Source organism: Tenrec ecaudatus, chromosome 2, assembly GCF_050624435.1.
Source record: "Tenrec ecaudatus isolate mTenEca1 chromosome 2, mTenEca1.hap1, whole genome shotgun sequence".
In the NCBI taxonomy this organism is placed as follows: Eukaryota; Metazoa; Chordata; class Mammalia; order Afrosoricida; family Tenrecidae; genus Tenrec; species Tenrec ecaudatus.
The window spans coordinates 191,064,495-191,084,574 of record NC_134531.1 but is presented as its reverse complement, the minus strand read 5'-3'; the positions used below and the strand labels follow the sequence as shown (position 1 = coordinate 191,084,574).

Genomic DNA, 20,080 nt, shown 5'->3' with positions numbered 1-20,080 from the left:
CAGTGGGAAACCACCAGCCAACCCTTCAGGAGAAAGACGAGATAGTTCAATTCAAGGAGCCCTGGTAGCATCATGGTTACGCATTGGGTTGCTAACGCAAAGGTAAGCAGTTCAAATCCACTAGTGCCTCTATGGGAGGAAGACGACGCTTTCTCTTCCCATAAAGAGTTACAGTTTCCGAAGCCCACAGGGGTAGTTCTAGCCTGCCCTACAGACTCACTATGAGTTGGAATCAACTTGATGGGAGTGAGCTATTTTAATACAGTTGGTGGAACTATAAAATGGTGCAAACTGCGGAAAATGGCAGGAAGTTTCCTTAAAAAGTTGGAAATATAATCCAGCAATTCCACTACAAGGTATGTATCCTAGAGAAATAAGAGCCATAACATGAATACTTATATAGACAGCCATGTTCATCACATTAGTCACAAATGATGAAAACAGCCCTACGTGGCCATCACTGAATGAATGACTAAATAAGTTTTGGTATATACACATGCAGAATATCAAGGAATGTTAAAAAAATAGCAAAGAATCTTTGGAACACCTCCTAAAAGCGATGAACTTAGAGAGCATTATAGTGAATCAAATAATCACAAAACATATGAGGATCCACTAGTATAAAAAGTGAAAAGGCTCTTTTAAAAACACACACACACACACAATAGACAATGGAATTCTAGGGAAAAAGAAAACTCCCTCCACAGAGCTTGTTACTCCAGCGGTTGTTAGGTACCATCAAGTCGGTTCTCCTTCATGACGATTCCACATTCAACAGCAAAACCACTGTCTGCTCCTGCACCATCTTCACAATTGTTGGGTCTGAGTCCTCTGTTGCAGCCACTGTTCAGGGTCTTCTGTTTACAATGACTGCCCTACTATGCAGGATGTCCTTTTCCAGGGACCAATCCCTCCCAATAACATGACCAAAACACATGAGACGGAATCCTGGGAACACAGCTTCTACGGAGCAGTCTGGCTATACTTCCTATCAAGACAAAGTTGTTCCTTCTTTTGACAGATTGTGTATATGCGTATTCAATATTCTTCAACACCATAACTCAAAAGTACCAATTCCAGCTAAGAATGGAAGGCTTTCTTGGAAGTGGGAATCCAGTAGCACCTCTCAATAAAGAAACACCAATGAAAATTTTTAAAATTAAATAAAATACCTGGACATTCACTCAACTAGCACTGCTCAAAATGCATACATTTCAGAGGTCACTTGCTTTCACTCACTGCCATAGAGTCAATTCTGACTCGTGGTGACCCTATAGGGCAGGGTAGAAGTGCACCTGTGGGTTTCTGTGACTGCAGCTCATAACAGGAGTAGAAAGTCTCATCCCACCCGGTTGGACAGCTGGTAGTTTTGGGTTGCTAGCGTAACCACTAAGACACCAGAATTAGCATAATCTATTTGGGGCAGACAACTACAAAACCTTACTAGAACAAGATCTGACCTTTACAACAGTGACTTACACTTACTGGTAATTATTATACATCAGGACTATGCTGGCAGTTTCGTTTATGCTATCAAATTCCAACAATGCTTTGATATTTAGAACGTACCCCCCAAATATGGGAAAGCTCTGCAGGGTGGGGCTTTCATAGTATAAATCCTCCCCGCCCCACAATCCGCCCCCCCACCCCATCTCACCGTTAAGCAAGCATAGAATGACTCGTTCTGAGTTGGTGCACCCAGAGGCAACGCCTGGGAAAGGTTCTTTCTGGTCACAGTCAATTTTTTGTAAAAGCAGTTTTACTCCAACCTCATTTTTTGAGTGATGACCAATTTAAGAGCACAGTATGCAGCTGTAAAATTTTGTTTCCTGCTAGGGAAAAATACCGCAGAAAACTGTTGCGATGCTGAACAGCACTATGGGAAAAACTCAAGTGTATTAGTGGTTTTCTTATTTCAAAAAAGGTGAAATGTCAATTGATGACAAGCATAGTTCTGGATGTCTCAACTTCCAGAACAGACGAAAATATCGACAAAATCTGTGTACTTCTGATTGAAGACCAACGGTTGTCCATTGAAGAGATGGGGAACTTTTCTGTATAATCTTGGAGCTCGGTTCAGCAAATTTTGATGGAAATATTGGGAATGAGAAGGGTCACTGGGAAATTTATGCTTGGGGCTGAGTGAGCAGGTAAAGGAACATCGAGTGGAAGCATGCCATGCTGTGAAAGAACGCCTCCAAAGTGGTCCAGACTTTTCCCAAGGTCTTTGGTGACAAGACACGGTGCTACTCTTATGACGCCAAGTCAAACACCCACCAAGCCAGTGGAAGGCACCACGTCACCTCACCCAAGATACTCATTTGTTGTTGTTTTTTGATAGCGCCTCGCCCCCCTGCAGTTTAACCTGAGGCAGGGAAAAGTCTACCCATCCTTTGTGGTCCCACGTGACTGAGGGAACGTCCTCCCCCCTGACGTAACGCCTAACAGGGCCTAAGGCAGCTCAGCCAACACTCACCAATGTTCCACGCTGCTGTGAGAACCTCTGTCCTGTTGACTCAGCCATAAGGCTGGAAATCAACAAAAGGAAGATGAAGAAAACAAGGGCAAACTATGGGAAGATGAGTAACTCTATTGCAAAAGGACTGTGTACTGGCCCAGATCAGAGATGAAATTAGGAAATTCTAGAAACCAACGAGACTGAGAACATGACGTACCAAAACCTATGGGCCGCAGCAAAGGCAGTTATCAGAGGAAGTTTCATAGCAATACTTGCACACATGAAAAAAGAAGAGGGACTTATGACTGATATACTGGCACAAAATTTACAGCAACTAGAGCTGAGTCAACATGACAATCCTACTAATAGCAAAAGAAAAAAAAAACAATAAAAGCCAGGGCTGAGATTCAGGAGAGGGAAAATGAGAAAACTGGAAAAAATTAATGCTGCTAAGTTGGTTGTTTGAAAGGATAAAAAGAATTAACTGACCAATGGCAAACCTAACCAAGAAAGGAGGGAACAAATTTCAACAGCAATGATGAGGGATGAAAGAAGGGACATTACAACAGACCCTAATGAAATAAAAAGGATAATTACATGGTACTATGAAGGACTGCATACACTCCAATGAATTCAATGACTTGGAAAACATGACAAATTCTTGGAAAAACAATCCCTCCCTAGACTATTCCCGATGGACGTCAAGAATCTCAACAGACCTATAGCAATAGACGAAACAGACAAGGTTATCAAGGGATTATCAGCAAAAAAAAAAAAAAATCCCCTTGACCAGATAGAATTCCAGATACAGGAGAATTCTACCAAGCATTCAGGGAGAAACTGACACCAATCTATACAAACTCTTGCAGAACACAGAAAAAGACGGCAAACTCCCGAACTCCTTCTATGAAGCTAGTATAACTCTGATACCAAAAACAGGCAAGGAATCCCACAAAAATCAAGAACTACAGACCAATATCCCTAATGAACATTGAAGCAGAAATATTTAACAAAGTACTGGCCAATAGAATAAAAATGTATATAAAACAAATAATTCACCATGACCAAGTGGGATATATACCAGGGATGCAGGGATGGTTCAACATCCGAAAGACCATTAGTAAAAGTCGCCACATTGACATGAAAAACTCTAAGAACCACATGATAATATCGATAGATGCAGAAAAAGCACTTGACAACATCCAACACCAATTCCTGTTTAAGACACTTGAGAAAATAGGAATGGAAGGAAAATTCCTCAAGACAATACAAACTATATATGAAAAAACAACAGCCAACGTGACAGTCAACAGAGAAAAGATGAAAACAATCCCATTGAAAAAGGAGACCAGACAAGGATGCCCCTTCTTCACACTCTCATTTAACACCATACTGGAGGTCTTAACTAACAGCGTGAGGAAAAGAAAAGACATCAAAGGTATTTGCCTGGGAAAGGAAGAGGTAAAACTATCATTACTGCAGATGTATATATGAAAAATCCCAAAAGTTCCACAGGGGAGTACTGGAAGCAATAGAGGAATATGGCAGGGTGGCAGGATACAAGATCAACATATAGAAATCTATTGGACTGCTACACACATTGGACAAAACCACAGAAGAGGAGATCAAAAAGGTGGTACCCTTCACAATAGCCAAGCACAAACTGAAATATCTAGGGACATACTTGACTAAAAGAACAAAAGAGTTATATGAGGAAAGCTACAGAACACTATTACAAGAATCCATGCGTGACCTCAACAAATGGAAGAATATCCCACGCTCATGGATTGGAAGACTCAATACAGTAAAGATGTCAGTTCTGCCCAAGGCACTATATAAGTTTAACACATCCCAATACAATTACCCCCATCTTTCTTCCAAGAAATGGAAAAACTAATCACCAACTTCATATGGAGAGGGAAGAAGCCCAGAATTAGCAGAGAACTCTTCAAGAAGGACACGGTGGGAGGGCTTGCTTTGCCTGACTTTAGCACATGTATACAGCCACAGTGCTCAAAACCACATGGTAGTGGTATAATGACAGATATTCAGACCAATGGAAAAGAACTGAAAACCCACAAATAAAATCATCAGCAAACAGACAGCTGATCTTTGATAGGAGCCCAAAAAATATCCAATGGGAAGCAGATGCCCTCTTTAACAAGTGGTGCTGGAAAAAATGGATATCTACCTGCAGACAAATGAAGCAAGACCCTTATCTCACTCCATGCACAAGAATAAACTCAAGGTAGATCACAGACCTCGAGGTAAGACCCCAAACGATCAGGGCCATCAATAAGGAAATTGGGACCAACCTGAGAACCTTGGCACAGGGAATTCATAAATGGCGAAGAACACAAATACAGATGAGTCACAAATTGACAAGTGGGATATACTGAAGATAAAACACCTGTGTATATCAAAAGAATTCACCAAGAAACTAATAAGAGAGCCCACGGACTGGGAAAATATCGTTAGCAATGACACATCAGACAAAAGCCTTATTACTAAAATCTACAGTACTCTGCTAGCTTCCAAAAAGAAAATAAACTGCCCACTGAGGAGGTGAGAAAAGAAGGAAAATGTTTCCCAGATGAAACTGAAGAAGCACAAACTTATGGTTCAGGAGGGAATTAATCTTAAAATAAAAGTTAAAAAAAATTTACAGTCTCGTTAACTCTATGCAGTGTCGATTTGCCTCAATAGAAGCAACTGTTTCCTCACCTAAAAGATGGAGTTGTACGAACACCTTCATTTGCTAAGAAGATAATGTATGTGAAAAGACTAAACAAAAGCTAATGAGACAGGACATATTGATTGAAGTTTAGCCCTGTGAGAAACATGTTTAAGGATACCAAAACTGTAGGCTAAATTAGAATGTTTAAATAATAAACCACAGAGTTTAAGCATTAACACTTTTAGTTCTGAAATCACAGGTTTAATTTTATATAGGTCAATATCAATCAAACTTCTACAAGCCTTTATCTTTTTAAAAAGAGGACTTACACTCCTCTAAATATATTTTAGGTTACTTGAAAAGTGTTTCTTTAAACTCTCAGATCCCTATGAAAACAAGGCAACAGTATTGTTTTACCCTAATCTCTATTAAATATTCCCTGGGAGAATCAGGGCAAACACATGAGGCTAAGTAATAAAGTCTTGCCATAAATTGTAACAACTTTATTAAACAAAAATATCACACCTTGAAGCTATGCATTACCAACCCAGGTCTGCATACTTCTGCAGGTGGTACAGCCACCTCTCTAAGCCTTCCATGAAGAATCCAGGGCTCTCTCACATACACTACATCAAAATGGCTGTTTGGGTATGTTTGAAGGCCTCAAACTGTGTTCTCTGGAAGTACTATCTGAGTTCTGGGAACAAAAATAAGCCTAAAGAGACCAGATCAGGGCTATAGTGTGGATCAGGTTAAGGTTTCCCAATGAAATTCTTGCAGGACAGCCTTTGGTAACCCTCACAAAGAATAAGCAGGTACAATGTTGTGACGGAAAAAAATTCCTCAGCACAACTCTCCTGGTCCTTTCCTCACCAATTTTCAAGTTTCTAAAACCATCTTCATAATAAACCTCCAGTGTAGCTTGATGCTCTTTGAGAAAATGCATCAAGAGACTCCTTTGTGAAGGGCGGCAACGAAGCCATGCTGGTGGAGCTCTATGTGCTCCATCATACTGAAGCAGCTGGCTTGACAGAGCAACAGAATGCCAGTCCAAAGACATCATACTGTGCCATCTAGGTGGCAATACCTTGCAGGGTTGGGGTAATGTTCCCAGAAAGCTGATTAAGCTCTAGCCTGGGGGATTATAAAAAAGACTTTTCCCCAGCTTTGTCTCCCCCAAAGATATGACAAACTTTAGAGGCTATTTGCCCAGCCCATGGCGGGAGGTCAGATGCTTAGAGACATACTCCCTGAGGGCAGTCTGGTCCCACCACAAGTTGGGCCCGCTTCCTGCTGTTAAGGACAATGGGCTACTTCTCCCTTAAGGTTGCAGACCATTAGCCTGGTCCCTGTACATGGGGTTTACACCCTACTGATCATGGTTTCTATGGAGATCCAGAGAACAGGTCAAACCTGTTCAGTGACATCCAAAGTTAGGCTGCCATCCTGAATCTAGGATCCGCCCAAATTGTCACATGGATACCCCCAATCCCCCCTCTTCCTATTGCGTGTACATCCCTAGATTGTCCCCCTCTCATTGCTGTATAACCTATAGTGCAACCCCTTTCTGTGACGTATGTCTTTACCTGTAATTAGGGGGCTTGCATGCGCCCTCAAAGGTATATAGGCCTGGATTAGCAATAAAGAGCTCTCTCCGGCTCCACTCTTGGCCTCCACTCCCCCATCCTTTCTCCCTCGGTCCTCACTCCCCTGTTCCCTTTCCCCTTCCCTTCTCTCCTACCCTCTGGTGGTCTCCCATCTCCAAGCGGGGCTGAGGTGAGCATGCTACCCTGAAATGTGTCTGACCCCATTATTTCATCTCTTTTATTTCTCATGCTCTCTAGAACTTTACTATAATCTTTATATATACACATTAACCATACAATTGTGCCTATCGAACCCATGATTAGTGGTAGGGGTCTGGCATTTTGCCCCACATAAATCAGCATCCAATATGGCAGAAAGATGAGGCTTTCTACAGTGTCGATTATAACCTGTCCTGTAGGTTCACTGTGAGTTGGAATCAACGCAACGGGTGATAAAGAGTATCCAATATATGGTGTTGTTTCTCTAATAGCCAGTATTCACAGGTTAAGGAATCAAAGGATAGAAATGAGAGTGGCACTATTAATCCTACTGACCTATCACTCATAATAATTACCTTTCCTGTGCCTGCAACCCTTTGCTATTCAGATTGGATGTCTTGGTTCCAAAGGGAGGAATTCTCTCAGCTGGAAACACAGCACTGATCCCATTGAACTGGAAGTTACAGAATGCCTCCTGGCCACTGTCGGGTCCTCATGCCTCTGGACCAACAGGCAAACAAGGGAGTTATTGGGTTGAGTGGTTTGACTGATCCTGATTACCAAGGGGAAATTGGATTAATAGTACATCATAGAGGTAAAAAGGAATATGCCTGAAATCCAGGAGAGTCTTTAGGATATCTCTTAGTGTTACCATGACCTAAGATGAAAGTAAATGGTAAGCTACTATTTAAAAGTCAAGCTGTCCAAGTCTTGGAATACAACTAATGGCCCAGGGCATTTAGGAATGAAGGTCTGGGTCACCCTGCCAAGCAAAGAACAATGACCAGCGAGGTACTTACAAAGAGAAAAGGAATACAGAAAGGGCGGTGAAGGAAGGAAGTTCTAAATACCTGCCACAGTCACGAGTTGCAGAAATGAGGATTGTAACTGCTATGCGTATTTTCTCCTTGTGTGTATCCATTTTTGTTTTGATCACTTATAAATTTTAAAATAATAATAAGAGTATTCCTTTGGAATAAAAAAAACCGGGCATCATACTCTTCTGAGGTGATCTTTCGGCCTTGAATTTCCTTGGCCCAGCAGATACCCTCAGAAGCCACTGTTTTGTTTTGCTTTTGTTTGTTTGTGGGCACTTTAATGAGATTAACACAAGTGTACTACAGAGACATGTTTAAATTAACCTGTGTATGTATAAACTGGAACCCCAGTAAGAAAACTTTGTGATTTAGCTAAGTAAAGAAAATTATGATGTGTATTCTCTCAGACCGAGGGCTGCTTTTTGAACAGGGTCTCAAGTATCAAAGCAGGTGACATCACCCCCTGGAATGATTCAGAGGGGCTGCAAAAACAGATACCTGCACTTTATCCGGAATTAGTGCTATAATATGGCATCTTCATTAGTAGGGGGCACTGAGTAATTTGGGGTAGGCCAAATAATTTGGGGAGCCTACGTTTTAGATAAAGCCATTTTAAAGATCAGGTGCTTTATATGTGTTGCCTCATTTAACTCATTCAGGAACCCAAACATCAAAAGAACTTTAAGTTAGGAACAGACAGAGCTCCCTCAACTTGAAAAGGAGCATGTACTAAAAACTCACAGCTAAAATCATACTCGATGGACAAGACTGAAGGCTTTCTCCCAACATCAAGAACAAGACAAAGACGTCTGCTCTTGCCACTTCTACTTAACACTGTACTGGAACAATTAAGCAAGAAAAAGAAAGGAAAAGGTATCCACATTTGAAAAGAAGTAAAACTGTGTTTACGAACACACAAGCAAGAGCCTGTATACAAGGATTCCATTAAAAGACTATTAAAACTAATGAGTTCAATAGATTGCGAGATAATGTACAAAATGTAATTGCTTTCCATTCACTAGCCACAAACAACTCATAAACAAAATTGTGAACAAGTCTATTTACATACATCAAAATAATAAAACAACCTCCATGAACAACTGCTTTCTGTGCCATAAGATTAGAAGAACTGGATGGTGCCCAGCTACTCTTACGGAGCCATTTGATCAAAGATTCTAGGGAAGAACTCTGATCAAAAAGGGCAATATGTAGAACAGAATATCAAATTCTCATGGCTGTCAGACTTTCTGGAGTCACGGAGTTTGATGAATTCCTAAAATGACCACCCTGAGAATAGCTTTAAAGTCCTAACCAAAATATCTCCTGAAATCTTAAAACCAAACAATAGTTTGACTTAGTTAAAAACTCTCTCTCTCTTAAGAACTGTATGAGATCAAACTGACAACAGCAACCCAAAAGATGAGATAAGAACTCTCTCTACAGGGGAGGGAGAGTATGGTAATGAGGGAGGGTAAGAAGGATTCCACAACTCGAAAAATGTGATCAGTTATCACTGAATTGTAAATGTAAAAACTTTTGAATTGGTGCATTTTGCTGAATATAGATTTTCAACAATTTTAAGATAATTAGTAAAAACCAGTGAAAAGCAGTATTTAGGAATAAATTTAGCAAAATTAGTGCTAGACTTAAAGAGTGAAAACTACAAAACATCATTGAAAGGTATCCCAAGTTCATAGACTAAGACTTAACATTACGAGAGCAATACTGTCCAAATTGAACTAAATATTCAATAGAAATTTCTATCAAAAATCCAGGTGCTGTGTGTACATGCCCACATAAAGAAATTGACAAGATGATCTTACTCCGTTGGAATTCCAAATTCAGTTGGAAATATGAAAGAAACCCAGAGTGCCCACATACACACAAATAAGTTGGGAGGACTCACATTCCTAACTTCAAGTTTGATTACAAGCTGCAATAATGAAGGTAGTGTGACTGTGGCATCCACGATAGTGACACAGCTCAATGGAATACACTCGCGAATCCAGAAACAAATCCTTAAATCAATTTTCTAAGACCATCCCGTGGAGAAAAAATAGTTTCTCCAACAAATGGTGCAGGGGCAACTGGGTTTCCACATGCAAAATGAGGTTAGATCCACAGCTCACATACTATACAAAAATTAATTTAATATAAATAAATGGCCTAAACATAAGAGAAAAACAAAAAGAACACAGGTTTTCAGGACTTTCTTTTAGGTAATGGATTTTTAGCTATAATGCCAAAGGTATAGGCAATGAAAAAAAATAAACCTAATTTCATCAAACTTGGAAGTGTTTGTGCAAAAAGATACATCTCAACAAAGTGAAATGGCCACCTACAGAACTGAAGGAATATTTAGAAGCCACGTATCCAAGACAGGCTTAATATCCAGAATATAAAGAGAGTTCTTAAAACATAACAAAAGCACAAATAACCTAATTTTTAAATGGGCAAAGGACTTGAATAGACATTTAACCAAAGATATTAATTCAGTGGTTCTCAACCTTCCTAATGCAGCGACCCTTCGATACAGTTCCTCATGTTGTGGTGACCCCAACCATAAAATTATTTTCATTGCTACTTCATCACTGTCATTGCTACTTCATAACTGCAACTGTTATGAATCAGGCGACCCCTCTGAAAGGGTCGTTTGACCCCAAATGGGTCACTTGAGACCCACAGGTTGAGAACCGCAGATATAAATGGCCCAGATGCTCGTATCAAAACCACAACGAAAGACTATTTCACACCCACTAGGCCAGCTGTGGCAAGCACTAGCAAGGACGTGAAGAAGCTGGCACCCTCAGGCACTGCTGGTGGGAGAGTAAACGCTGCAGCTGCTATGGGAAACAGCTTGGAGGGGCCTCAACAGTTAAACGTGTTGCAGTTAGGTGCCTTCAAATCAGTTCCAAATCACAGTGATCGTTTGTACAACAAAATATTGCCCAGTCCTCCGCCACACCATCCTCACAATCATTTCTACTGTTGCAGCCCCCATGTCTGTCAATCCAACTGGGTAAGGGTTTTCCTCTTTCTGACCTCTACTTCAGAGACTGGTCCCTCCTAAGAATGGGTCTAAAATGCGACAAAGTCTCATCAGCTGAACCTCTTAAGGAGCGGAGCTGTTTGTTCTTCTGGCAGTCCATGTATTTTGCCAAAATTATGTTAAGCATTATAATTACTCTCAAATCATGATGGACCACCAGGTTGTTGTGTGTGTGTGTGTGTGTGTGTGCGTGCGCGCTATTAAGCAAATAGTATTATATCATTGTACATGAAGGTGTAGTCCATACTCAATAAATGTTATTTATGCAGTTCTTACTAAATGCTAGTTAGACTTCTAGATCCAGGATACATTTAATATAAAAAGTACATTGAAAGAGCAGGTCTGTCCTGTCCTGTAGGGTCACTATGAATTGGAATCGACCCAATAGCAGTATGGAAATGAAGAGTTAATGCCTAATGGAAGGTGCCTTGGTGGTGCTGTGGCTGCCAACTGAAAAGTCAGTAGTTCAAACCCATCAGCTCTTCCACAAGAGAAGGATGAAGCTGTCTGCTCTCATAAAGATTCAACATTTTGAAACCGTAGGGCCTGTTGTATATGGTTCTGTGAATCAGAACTGATTCAGTGACACTGGGTTTTTCGGTTGGGTAATGGCTAACAGAAGAAGTCCTGATGGCACGGTGGTTTAAGTCCTCGGCTGCAAAGGGTTGGAGGCTGCAAACCCACCAGTGCTATATATATATGAGGAAGGTGTGGCGGTCTGCACCCATAAAGCCTCAGACATGCAACAGGGGAAGTTCCCACTGAGTCTTCCAGATTCGTTGTGCTATCAACTGGACAGCACTGGGTTCCAACAGCTAATGATATTATCTTTTCATGTTGCTCATTTGAACATCCTCTTTGGTAAAAATACGATAGTAACATTTAATTATCAAGACAACCTCAAAAGATAGGCAATGCTACTAGTCCCATTTTACAGACGATGGAACTAAGGCACAGAGAGGTTAATTAACTTGCCCAACACCACAAAATTAGTCATTTTAAAGGACAGAATACAAAATTTGGCAGCCTTATTCAGCCCTATCAAACCACTTACTATGTTGACTTAAATAATAACATGATCCCAACCGTATAAGGCAAAGATAGCAGGCTTCTTACCCAAAGAAAATGGAACCCATACTTTATTAGCAATTTAAATAATCACTTAACTAGAAGAAAATACATTAATTATTTACCATTTCATTTCAACATAAAACATTTGTTCAGCAATCTTTTGATTAAAGTCCAGCCTTTTCTTTTAGAAACGGGTCGACTGACATTCTTCTTAATCTTTTCCCCATAAACCATGCTAGTACATTCATTCAATTTCTTAAAAAAAAATAAAACCTTAAATACTTGCCAAACACTGAGTACCAAAATTCTCTTATCCCAATCATTTTTCCAAATTAATTTATAGTTATCTCACCCACACCTAACTAAACAGCAATTTTCAAAGCCACTTACCTTTATGATACCTTCCGTAAGCATTTAGTTTAGTTTTCAAATACAGGAAAACCTTTTGCTTTGGTATTTTATTGGCTTACAGAATAATTAAATTTATGCGACACAGATACATGACACACACCAGCTTGAAGGCAAATACAACAGACTCTTATCAAGAGTATGATTCACTTGGTGGTAACCGTAGCATTTGGGCATAGTAGACCTTGGCTGTGGAAAGGATCTGTTCCCATAGTCAAGTTAAATGAAGGTGAGTGAAAGAGAATGTCTCCCTGAAGTGCCTGTAAATCTTACATGCAGAAAACAGATGTATACAAAGGATACACAACAAACCTAGGGTTTGGATGAGGGAAGTATGTTGAGATTCGGCTATTTTTATGCAATTTTATGTTGCAACAACTTGCAGCAAGTAAGCATTACTTGGTAGGCTTTTTGTTCAAAAGAAAAAGAATGCTGTCAATTAATCAATTATATAATAACTAGTATTATATATTAGGAAAGAAGCTCAAAAAAGTGAGACATTGTCTAAGGTTTCAGAACTCACCAAAAACTAGGTTAATTCAGGTTTTCCTACAGCAGTGTTTCTCAACCTGTGGGTCGCACATGACCCATTTGGGGTCAAACGACCCTTCCACAGGGGTCGCCCAATTCATCACAGTAGCAAAATTATAGTTATGAAGTAGCAATGAAAATAATTTTTATGGTTGGGTGGTCACCACAACACGAGGAACTGTATTAAAGGGTCACAGCATTAGGAAGGTTGAGAACCACTGGCCTAGAACGTCAAATATCATGTTTTCTCCAGATACCAAATTCCCTGGCAAAACTCTCAAACAGTTCACTGTGAATAAAAGAAAAAGACTACACGGCACCATGTAGCCCCACCCCCAAACACACAACTTTATATGTAATAAAAAGTCAGAGGGAGCCAAAAGGAAAAATTTCAAAGTGAGTTATAAACTTAAATTTTACAGCCTCTTGCGCAGAGTTAAATTCCCATAATTTAAGAAAACACGATGTACACAGGACAGCCACTGACAGGGCGATTCGTACGCGTCTCTATGCAGACCAAGTGGCTTTTTGCCCTCAAACGGTCATGCTTTCAGCCTTCTCCGTCCAGGCCATCATTCCCCAGGTGCTCCCACAGCGAAGCACAGGCAGTACAGCCACACTGAAGGAGTCTCTTATTTTAAATCGGGGAAAATGTATTCTGACCGTAACTTAGCCAGAAAGTAACCTCCACAAAGCGGCAGAAGCTCTAAAATCGAAGTTTCTATTGTTTCCCACTTGAAATGGCTTAAAGGTCTGCATTACTTATTCATACTCAATTAGTTCCAAAATAAACAGAAGGGCTAACCAAACCAGAGAAAAATCTTAGAAGACATCAATGGCCGGAGAAGCATGAGAAACATGTCTTAGAAAGCAGCACTAATCGACTCATGTATCACACAGAGTGAAACAGAGAAAACCTGAGACTTCAAAAATATTTTATTTGTATCAATTTCAATATATCAAATTAGGCAACACATCAAGAACCTGTTCCTGGCAAGTGTCACCTTGTTCTGTCCTGACCTCTGTACAGATTCCAAACATCCTCCCTACTGTGAATGAAGCAAACCTGAAACCTAATGTTATGTCACAACCTTTTTGAAAAACCTTAGATGGTTCTCCACGCCTACAGAATAAAATTTAAACCACTGTGCATAACTTTGAAAGGCCTCTAAAATTTGGCTCTAATTTATTGTGTCTAATCTTATTTTCTATACCTAATTCTCAAGACCCATCACAATAGACTCATTGCACCGTTTGAGTATGTGTGTGTTGGGTTCGGACACCCTAGACACCTTGCTGAAACTGTATTCATCCTTTAAAGCAGCAAGAGTCAGGCCAAGAAGTCCTACTCTAGACCCTTTAAAATCCCAATCCCACCTGACTACTTAAGAGTTTAAAGACCACCTTGAGCAAATACTTCAGTGGATCTATTTCCTCATCAGCAAATAAGCATACTGTACTCTACAAGGCTACTGTGAGGGAAATGCATTGCTGACAAATTGCCTAAGGAACGCTGTTGCTATTAGATGCAGCCTAGCAGGTTTGACTCACCACAACCTTAAGTGCAACTGAGCCAAGCACTGGCCCAGCAGCCCCTGTTGCTATAGTTTGAGCCCATTGCTGCAGCTACTATGTGACTCCATTTCCTTGAGGATAAATGGGAACTCAGTCATTCTTCATCTCTCCTCCTCACAGTACTTTGTTTGTACCATATTAAACCAAGAATACTAATATCTTGGTGGAAACTTGTTATTTATGATATTCATTTTCAAATCTCTGCCAGTTTTTTCCCTTCATATTTAGAACTTCAGTTTCCTTAATAATAAAATGAGCAGTAGTCAACATTTTATAAAGCTATTGAGAACCAATTACATAATTTATATCAATTATCTGGTATAATTCTAGACACCAAGTAACTTTCAAAATATGTTTAATGATAACCTGGATGACAAGTCTGACTCAGAGATTGCTTAAATACACACAATGGGGCTTCAAAAAGTGTGGGAAAATTCCATGATCTTTTTACTCCATTTTTCAATGAACTTTCAAAGCCCTGTCATATAAATATAAACAAATTTCATCAAGAAATCTCAACATAACTTTCACCTGTTACCCAGCTCTCTCTTCCTGATTTAGATGCACTCGGATGACAAAACAGAGATTCTTAATGCACCTCATAGCTCAAAAATGCTACACTATCTAGACCACATGCTCACTTCCAGTCACACTGAGATCATGATTTACATACATCATCTACACACACACACCTTAGCCAGAAGCGCTGGAAGGGGTATAGGAGTCTGTCACAGCTACACCAGACTCTGAATTAGTGATCTACCAGAAGGTGGAAGTTGAGTGTCCAATGTTTATGCATTCTTTGATTCTAATTTGCTGTGTCAAAAATCTCTCGACTCCAGAAGTGACCCTATGGGGCCAAGCAGCACTGCCCCCTATGGTTTCCAAGGCCGTCAATCTTTACAGAAGCTGACTGCGACATCTTTCCTCCATGAAGTTACTGGTGGGCTCAAACCACTGACTTTGGGGTGAGCAGCCCAATGCTTAACCACTGTGCCCGCAGGGCTCCTTTAGTCCAAACTACCCTAATGTGAACTAGTCTGTGATAGGGGGGCAGTGCTGCAGCAGCTCTCTGGGGGGATGCTTGCTTTCCATGGTAGTGATTTGGTTTGATATTTAATTTTTATTTTTATTATTTTTTAAAATCAGTTTATTGGGGGCTCGTACAAGTCTTATCACAATCCATCCCTTGTGTCAAGCACATTGGTACATTTGTTGCCATCATCATTCTCAAAACATTTTCTTTGTACTTGAGCCCTTGGTATCGGCTCATTTTTCCCCCTCCCTGGTTTGATTTTCAACTAGCGCATCCCAGGCACAGCCACCTCTCGTCCCTCGGTGGAGACTTTGCATGTTGCTATACTGCTGAGTATGTTTCAGTAGTGCATCCCGATGTAAACAAACTCGGAAGAAAGGCCCGGTGACCTACTTTTTCAAACTAGTCAATGAAAGCCTCATGGAGCTCACAGAAATCCAGTTCCCAACTGACCATGGGGACAGTACAAGATCGGGTATAGTTTTGTTCTGTTGCGCATGGGGTAGTCTAAGGCACAGGCCAACTTGAAAGCTGCTGACACCATCTATGCAAGTAACTTTTCCTTTTGCACGGTTACTCTGTAGCTGAATTAAAGAGGGGCGGGCGCCTCACTGAACCTTCGAAAGGAATCATAAAGAAACCTACTCAAAGAAAATCGAGAAAAATAAGAACCTGGACACCCTCACCCACACCTACACAGAAAATGCAACAGCATTTGCATCCTATTCTCTTGGCTCTTCATGGATTCTTGTGTAAGTCTGACCGCATAAAGTCAAGAGGCCAGGAAAGACCCGGAAAGATGGACCTGGTTTCTAACCTGGTACCACCTCTTCCATTGTGTGTAACTGAGCAGCGCCTTTTCTGCAAAACAGCGTCAACCTCAAACGGATGTCTTAAATGAGGTCTGCAAGTATTTAACAGAGTACTTCTAGCTAGTCACCTTAAAAAATAAAGGGCGTTCTACTTAGCAGTGCCTGAGCACTAAGAGGCTTGATACACATTGCTGAATGAATGAGTGAGTACTCAGCGTATTTCACTAGACGAAAGAAGCATACCAGTAACTTGAATTCTATACTAGGATGAACGTCTGAGAGGATTGCACAGTTTCTAAGAGACCTTCGACATCCAGCAGCTCGTTTGCGCTCCACAACCTCCTTAGAAGATAGACATCCTTAAGGTGTACATTCATTCAGAAAGAAGGAACGGGGTAGCCATCGGGGTCCAAGACAACATCGGCTACCCACCCTCACGGCCTCTTGCAACCCGCGCTGAGATCCGTGCCTGGGGTCTAATGCTCTTAACTCGGCTTCCAATACAAGGAGACACCCCGCAGAGGCCCGGAGTACACCCCGCGCGAGGCGCTCGAGCTGAGCCCACTTCTGTTTTGTGTGCTTAGGTGGTGTCCGCCCATACCTCCAGGGCGGGGGCCGGACCTGTCGTGAGGGGACCCCTGCTCCCACCAGAGCGTGCTGGAGCCCATCAGTACACGTCTGTGGACACGACCCGGGACGCAGGCAGGGCGCTGTCGGAGACCACAACTGAAGCCCACTCGGCGGCGGGGGCCGAGCATCTCGGTTGGCACGACACAGCAGGAGTTGGGCGAGAGGGTCCCGACCGGTAGCCGGGCAGGGAAGGAGGGTTGGCAGGCGCCGCTGAGGGGAGCTAGGGAAGCTGCTCCCCTGGGGGCAAAGGGGCAGCGGAGAGGCAGCTCTGCCTCAGCGGTGGCTAGAAGGCCGGCAACCGACAGAGGATCGGGCTCCGGGAGAAACGGGGCAATGGGCGCCTGGGGGGGAGGGGGCTGCCCGCTGGCTTCAGAAGGATCCCGGGCCTAATCTGAAGAGGATTTCTGGCTCTCCTAGAGGCCCATCCCCCTCCCGAGACGGCATCGGCCGCACCGAGTACTCGCTGCTACCTGAAACTGTAGCAGCTTTTCTGTCTGCTCCTGGGTTAGATCCCGCTCCTCAGGCGCCGCCATTTTGCCGCCGCCTCTACGCCTCTGACCCGTCCGCACCGTCACCCGCCGGAACTGACTTCAGCGGCAACCACATCCGGTCTGAACGGCCACTAGGTTGCAACTGCGTCTGCGCGCGTTGGCCCACCTTCTGTAGCGCAGCCCGGCGTAACTGACAGTTCCCACCACCAGAGGGCTCCACTCTCGGGCCCATCCCGAGCACTTCCGGAAATTGCCGAGGAACGGTCGAGTTCTCAACGACCTTAGGACGAAAAGGCAGGAGACCGCAGGCCGCTGAATAGAGCCGCAAAGAGCCGAGAGAACACGAATGTGCCTCGAGGAGTTCCGGAAATTCCCGAACCCACTCGGCTAATTTCGGCTGCTCCCTGTGTATTCACCGGTAATCTCCGATATTCCTGAAGGTTTCTCAGGAAATCCATCATGACAGTTCCGAAATACCGGCCGATTTGCGCGTGATTTCTGCTCTGACGTTTCCAAAAGCTTCGCTCAATTGTGGAGCTCTTAACTATCTCAGGAGGTTCTGAAAGCCCCCGAACACTTGGGGGGCGTTGCCAATGCCGCCTCCAAACGGAAACTGGAAAACTTTGGTCTCTCTTTCAGTATTGTTACCAGCACTGATAGGACCCCGCGCCTTTGGCCCTATCAGCCTGCGGCTGAGGCATCATCCATCCATCGGGGGCCTGATTTAGACCTTCCTGTGTCTCCAAATATCGACCCGGCCCAACTAGCAGAGGATCCTAAGGCTGAGAGTAGGAGACTGAAGCTCACTTCTAGTTCCCACCCTGCAATTGAAAGTGCTGAACTTCCTAGGGCAAATGTCCCCCTTTCTTGGCATTCTCATTCAAGGCAACCCTTTCTTCTTTTCTGAGTTGCTTCCACTGCCCCGTCCTTGCCCAGCCTGCCATCTCACGTCCGAGCTCCCTTGATTCGTTCCAAAATTAGCCCTGGTGGAGGAGTGGTTGCAGGTTGAGTTGTTAACGGCAAGGTCAGCAGTTTGAAACCACCAGCCGCTCTGCGAGAGAAAGACTGCGCTTTCTATTCCTTTAAAAGAGTTACAGCCTCTGAACCCCATGGAGGCAGTTCTACTCTGTCCCACAGGGCCAGTGTGAGCCTGTCCTTCTTGTCCACGGCAGGCTGGTCCCCATGTCCTCATAGGGTTGCTTCTGGTGAGACAGAGGCCCAAAGTTCTCTGAGAGCTGTTAGGTGAAGAGCGCACTAGGACAGGACTTGAATTTTTACCTTAAGCCATCACTAAGTAAAGTACCTGCGACGTTCCCCTCAGAGCCTCTAATTAAAAAACCAAGATGCTCACAGGTTTGCAGTGGCGGTGCTGCTTTCTGATGGGCATCAAAACATTATTGTGATTGTATTAAAATTGCCTGAGTATATTAGGAAATGGTTGTGGGGTGGTTTTTGTTTTTTTGAGTTTTTGTATTAAAGACGTTTTATTAAGTACCTTTTAAATTTTTTTCATCATTTTATTGGGAGCCCTTACAGATGTCATACCATTCCATAGGTCAATCACATCAAGCAGTGTTGTACAATTGCGATCACAATCAGTTTCGGAACATTTTCTTTCTTCTTGAACTCCTTGATATCAGCCCCCCTCCCTCCCCCATCCTACCCCCCCAGGAACCCTTATTATTTTTTCCCTATAATAGATTTTTATTGTGCCATATCTTACATGATCCAGTACACACAATCACATACAATTCTCTAGTTCAATGCCATCGAGTGGGGTTACACAGTCATCAGTGCTCTCAGCTCCCTATCCCCCTCTCCCCAGCCCTCTTCCCGTACCCTCAGAGAACCAATATTCCTTTTTTTAAAAAAACAACAACAACATTGTATTGGGGGCTCTTACAGTTCTTATCACAATCCATCCATCCATCCATTGTGTCAAGCACATTTGTACATTTGTTGCCATCATCATTCTCAAAACATTATCTTTCTAATGAGCCCTTGGTATCAGCTCATTTCCCCCCTCCCCCACCCTCCCTCCCTCATAAACCCTTGATAATTTCTAAATTATCATTATTTTTTCATGTCTTACACTGACCGCTGTCTCCCTTCACCCACTTTTCTGTTGTGCATCCCCCTGGGAGGGGGACTATATGTTGATCGTTGTGGTCAATTGCGCCTTTCTCCCCCCACCTTACCCTTACCCTGAGAAAACCATTGTCTCCCTGTTACTGTTTCTGAAGGGTTATCAATCTTGGTTTTCGTGTACCGGATGATCTGAAAGATACAAATGAACATATGCAAATCTGATTAATGAGGTAAAAGAAATACAAACCATAATACTAAGGAGAGAAAATATTAAACTAGAGGATAGTTATGTGGTTCATCGGTGCTATGCCGCACTAGGAAATGTTTAATGTGGTTGCTTTTATCATTTTACTGGGGGCTCGTACAACTCTTATCACAATCCATACATACAACCATTGTGTCAAGCACATTTATACATTTGTTACCATCATCGTTCTCAAAACATTTGCTTTGCTTGAGCCCTTGGTATCAGCTCCTCATTCCCCCACTTCCCTCCCTGCTCCCTCACGAGCCCTTGATAATTTATAAATCATTATTTTGTCATATCTTAATCACTCCATTCACCCACTTTTCTGTTGTCCGTCCCCAGGGAGGAGGTTATATGTAGCTCCTTTTAATTGGTTCCCATGTT

General features: G+C 42.4%; 1 protein-coding gene across 1 annotated transcript in view; it reads right to left on the bottom strand.

Moving 5' to 3' along the window:
• FAF2 (Fas associated factor family member 2) overlaps positions 1 to 17,478 on the bottom strand; it is a 66,087-nt gene extending 48,609 nt beyond the window's left edge. The window contains exon 1 of the mRNA XM_075541994.1: positions 17,341 to 17,478. Within this exon, the coding sequence (XP_075398109.1) occupies positions 17,341 to 17,403 (63 nt within the window). The 5' untranslated portion in view covers positions 17,404 to 17,478. The remainder of the gene's footprint in view (positions 1 to 17,340) is intronic.
• Between the last annotated feature and the right edge of the window lie 2,602 nt (positions 17,479 to 20,080).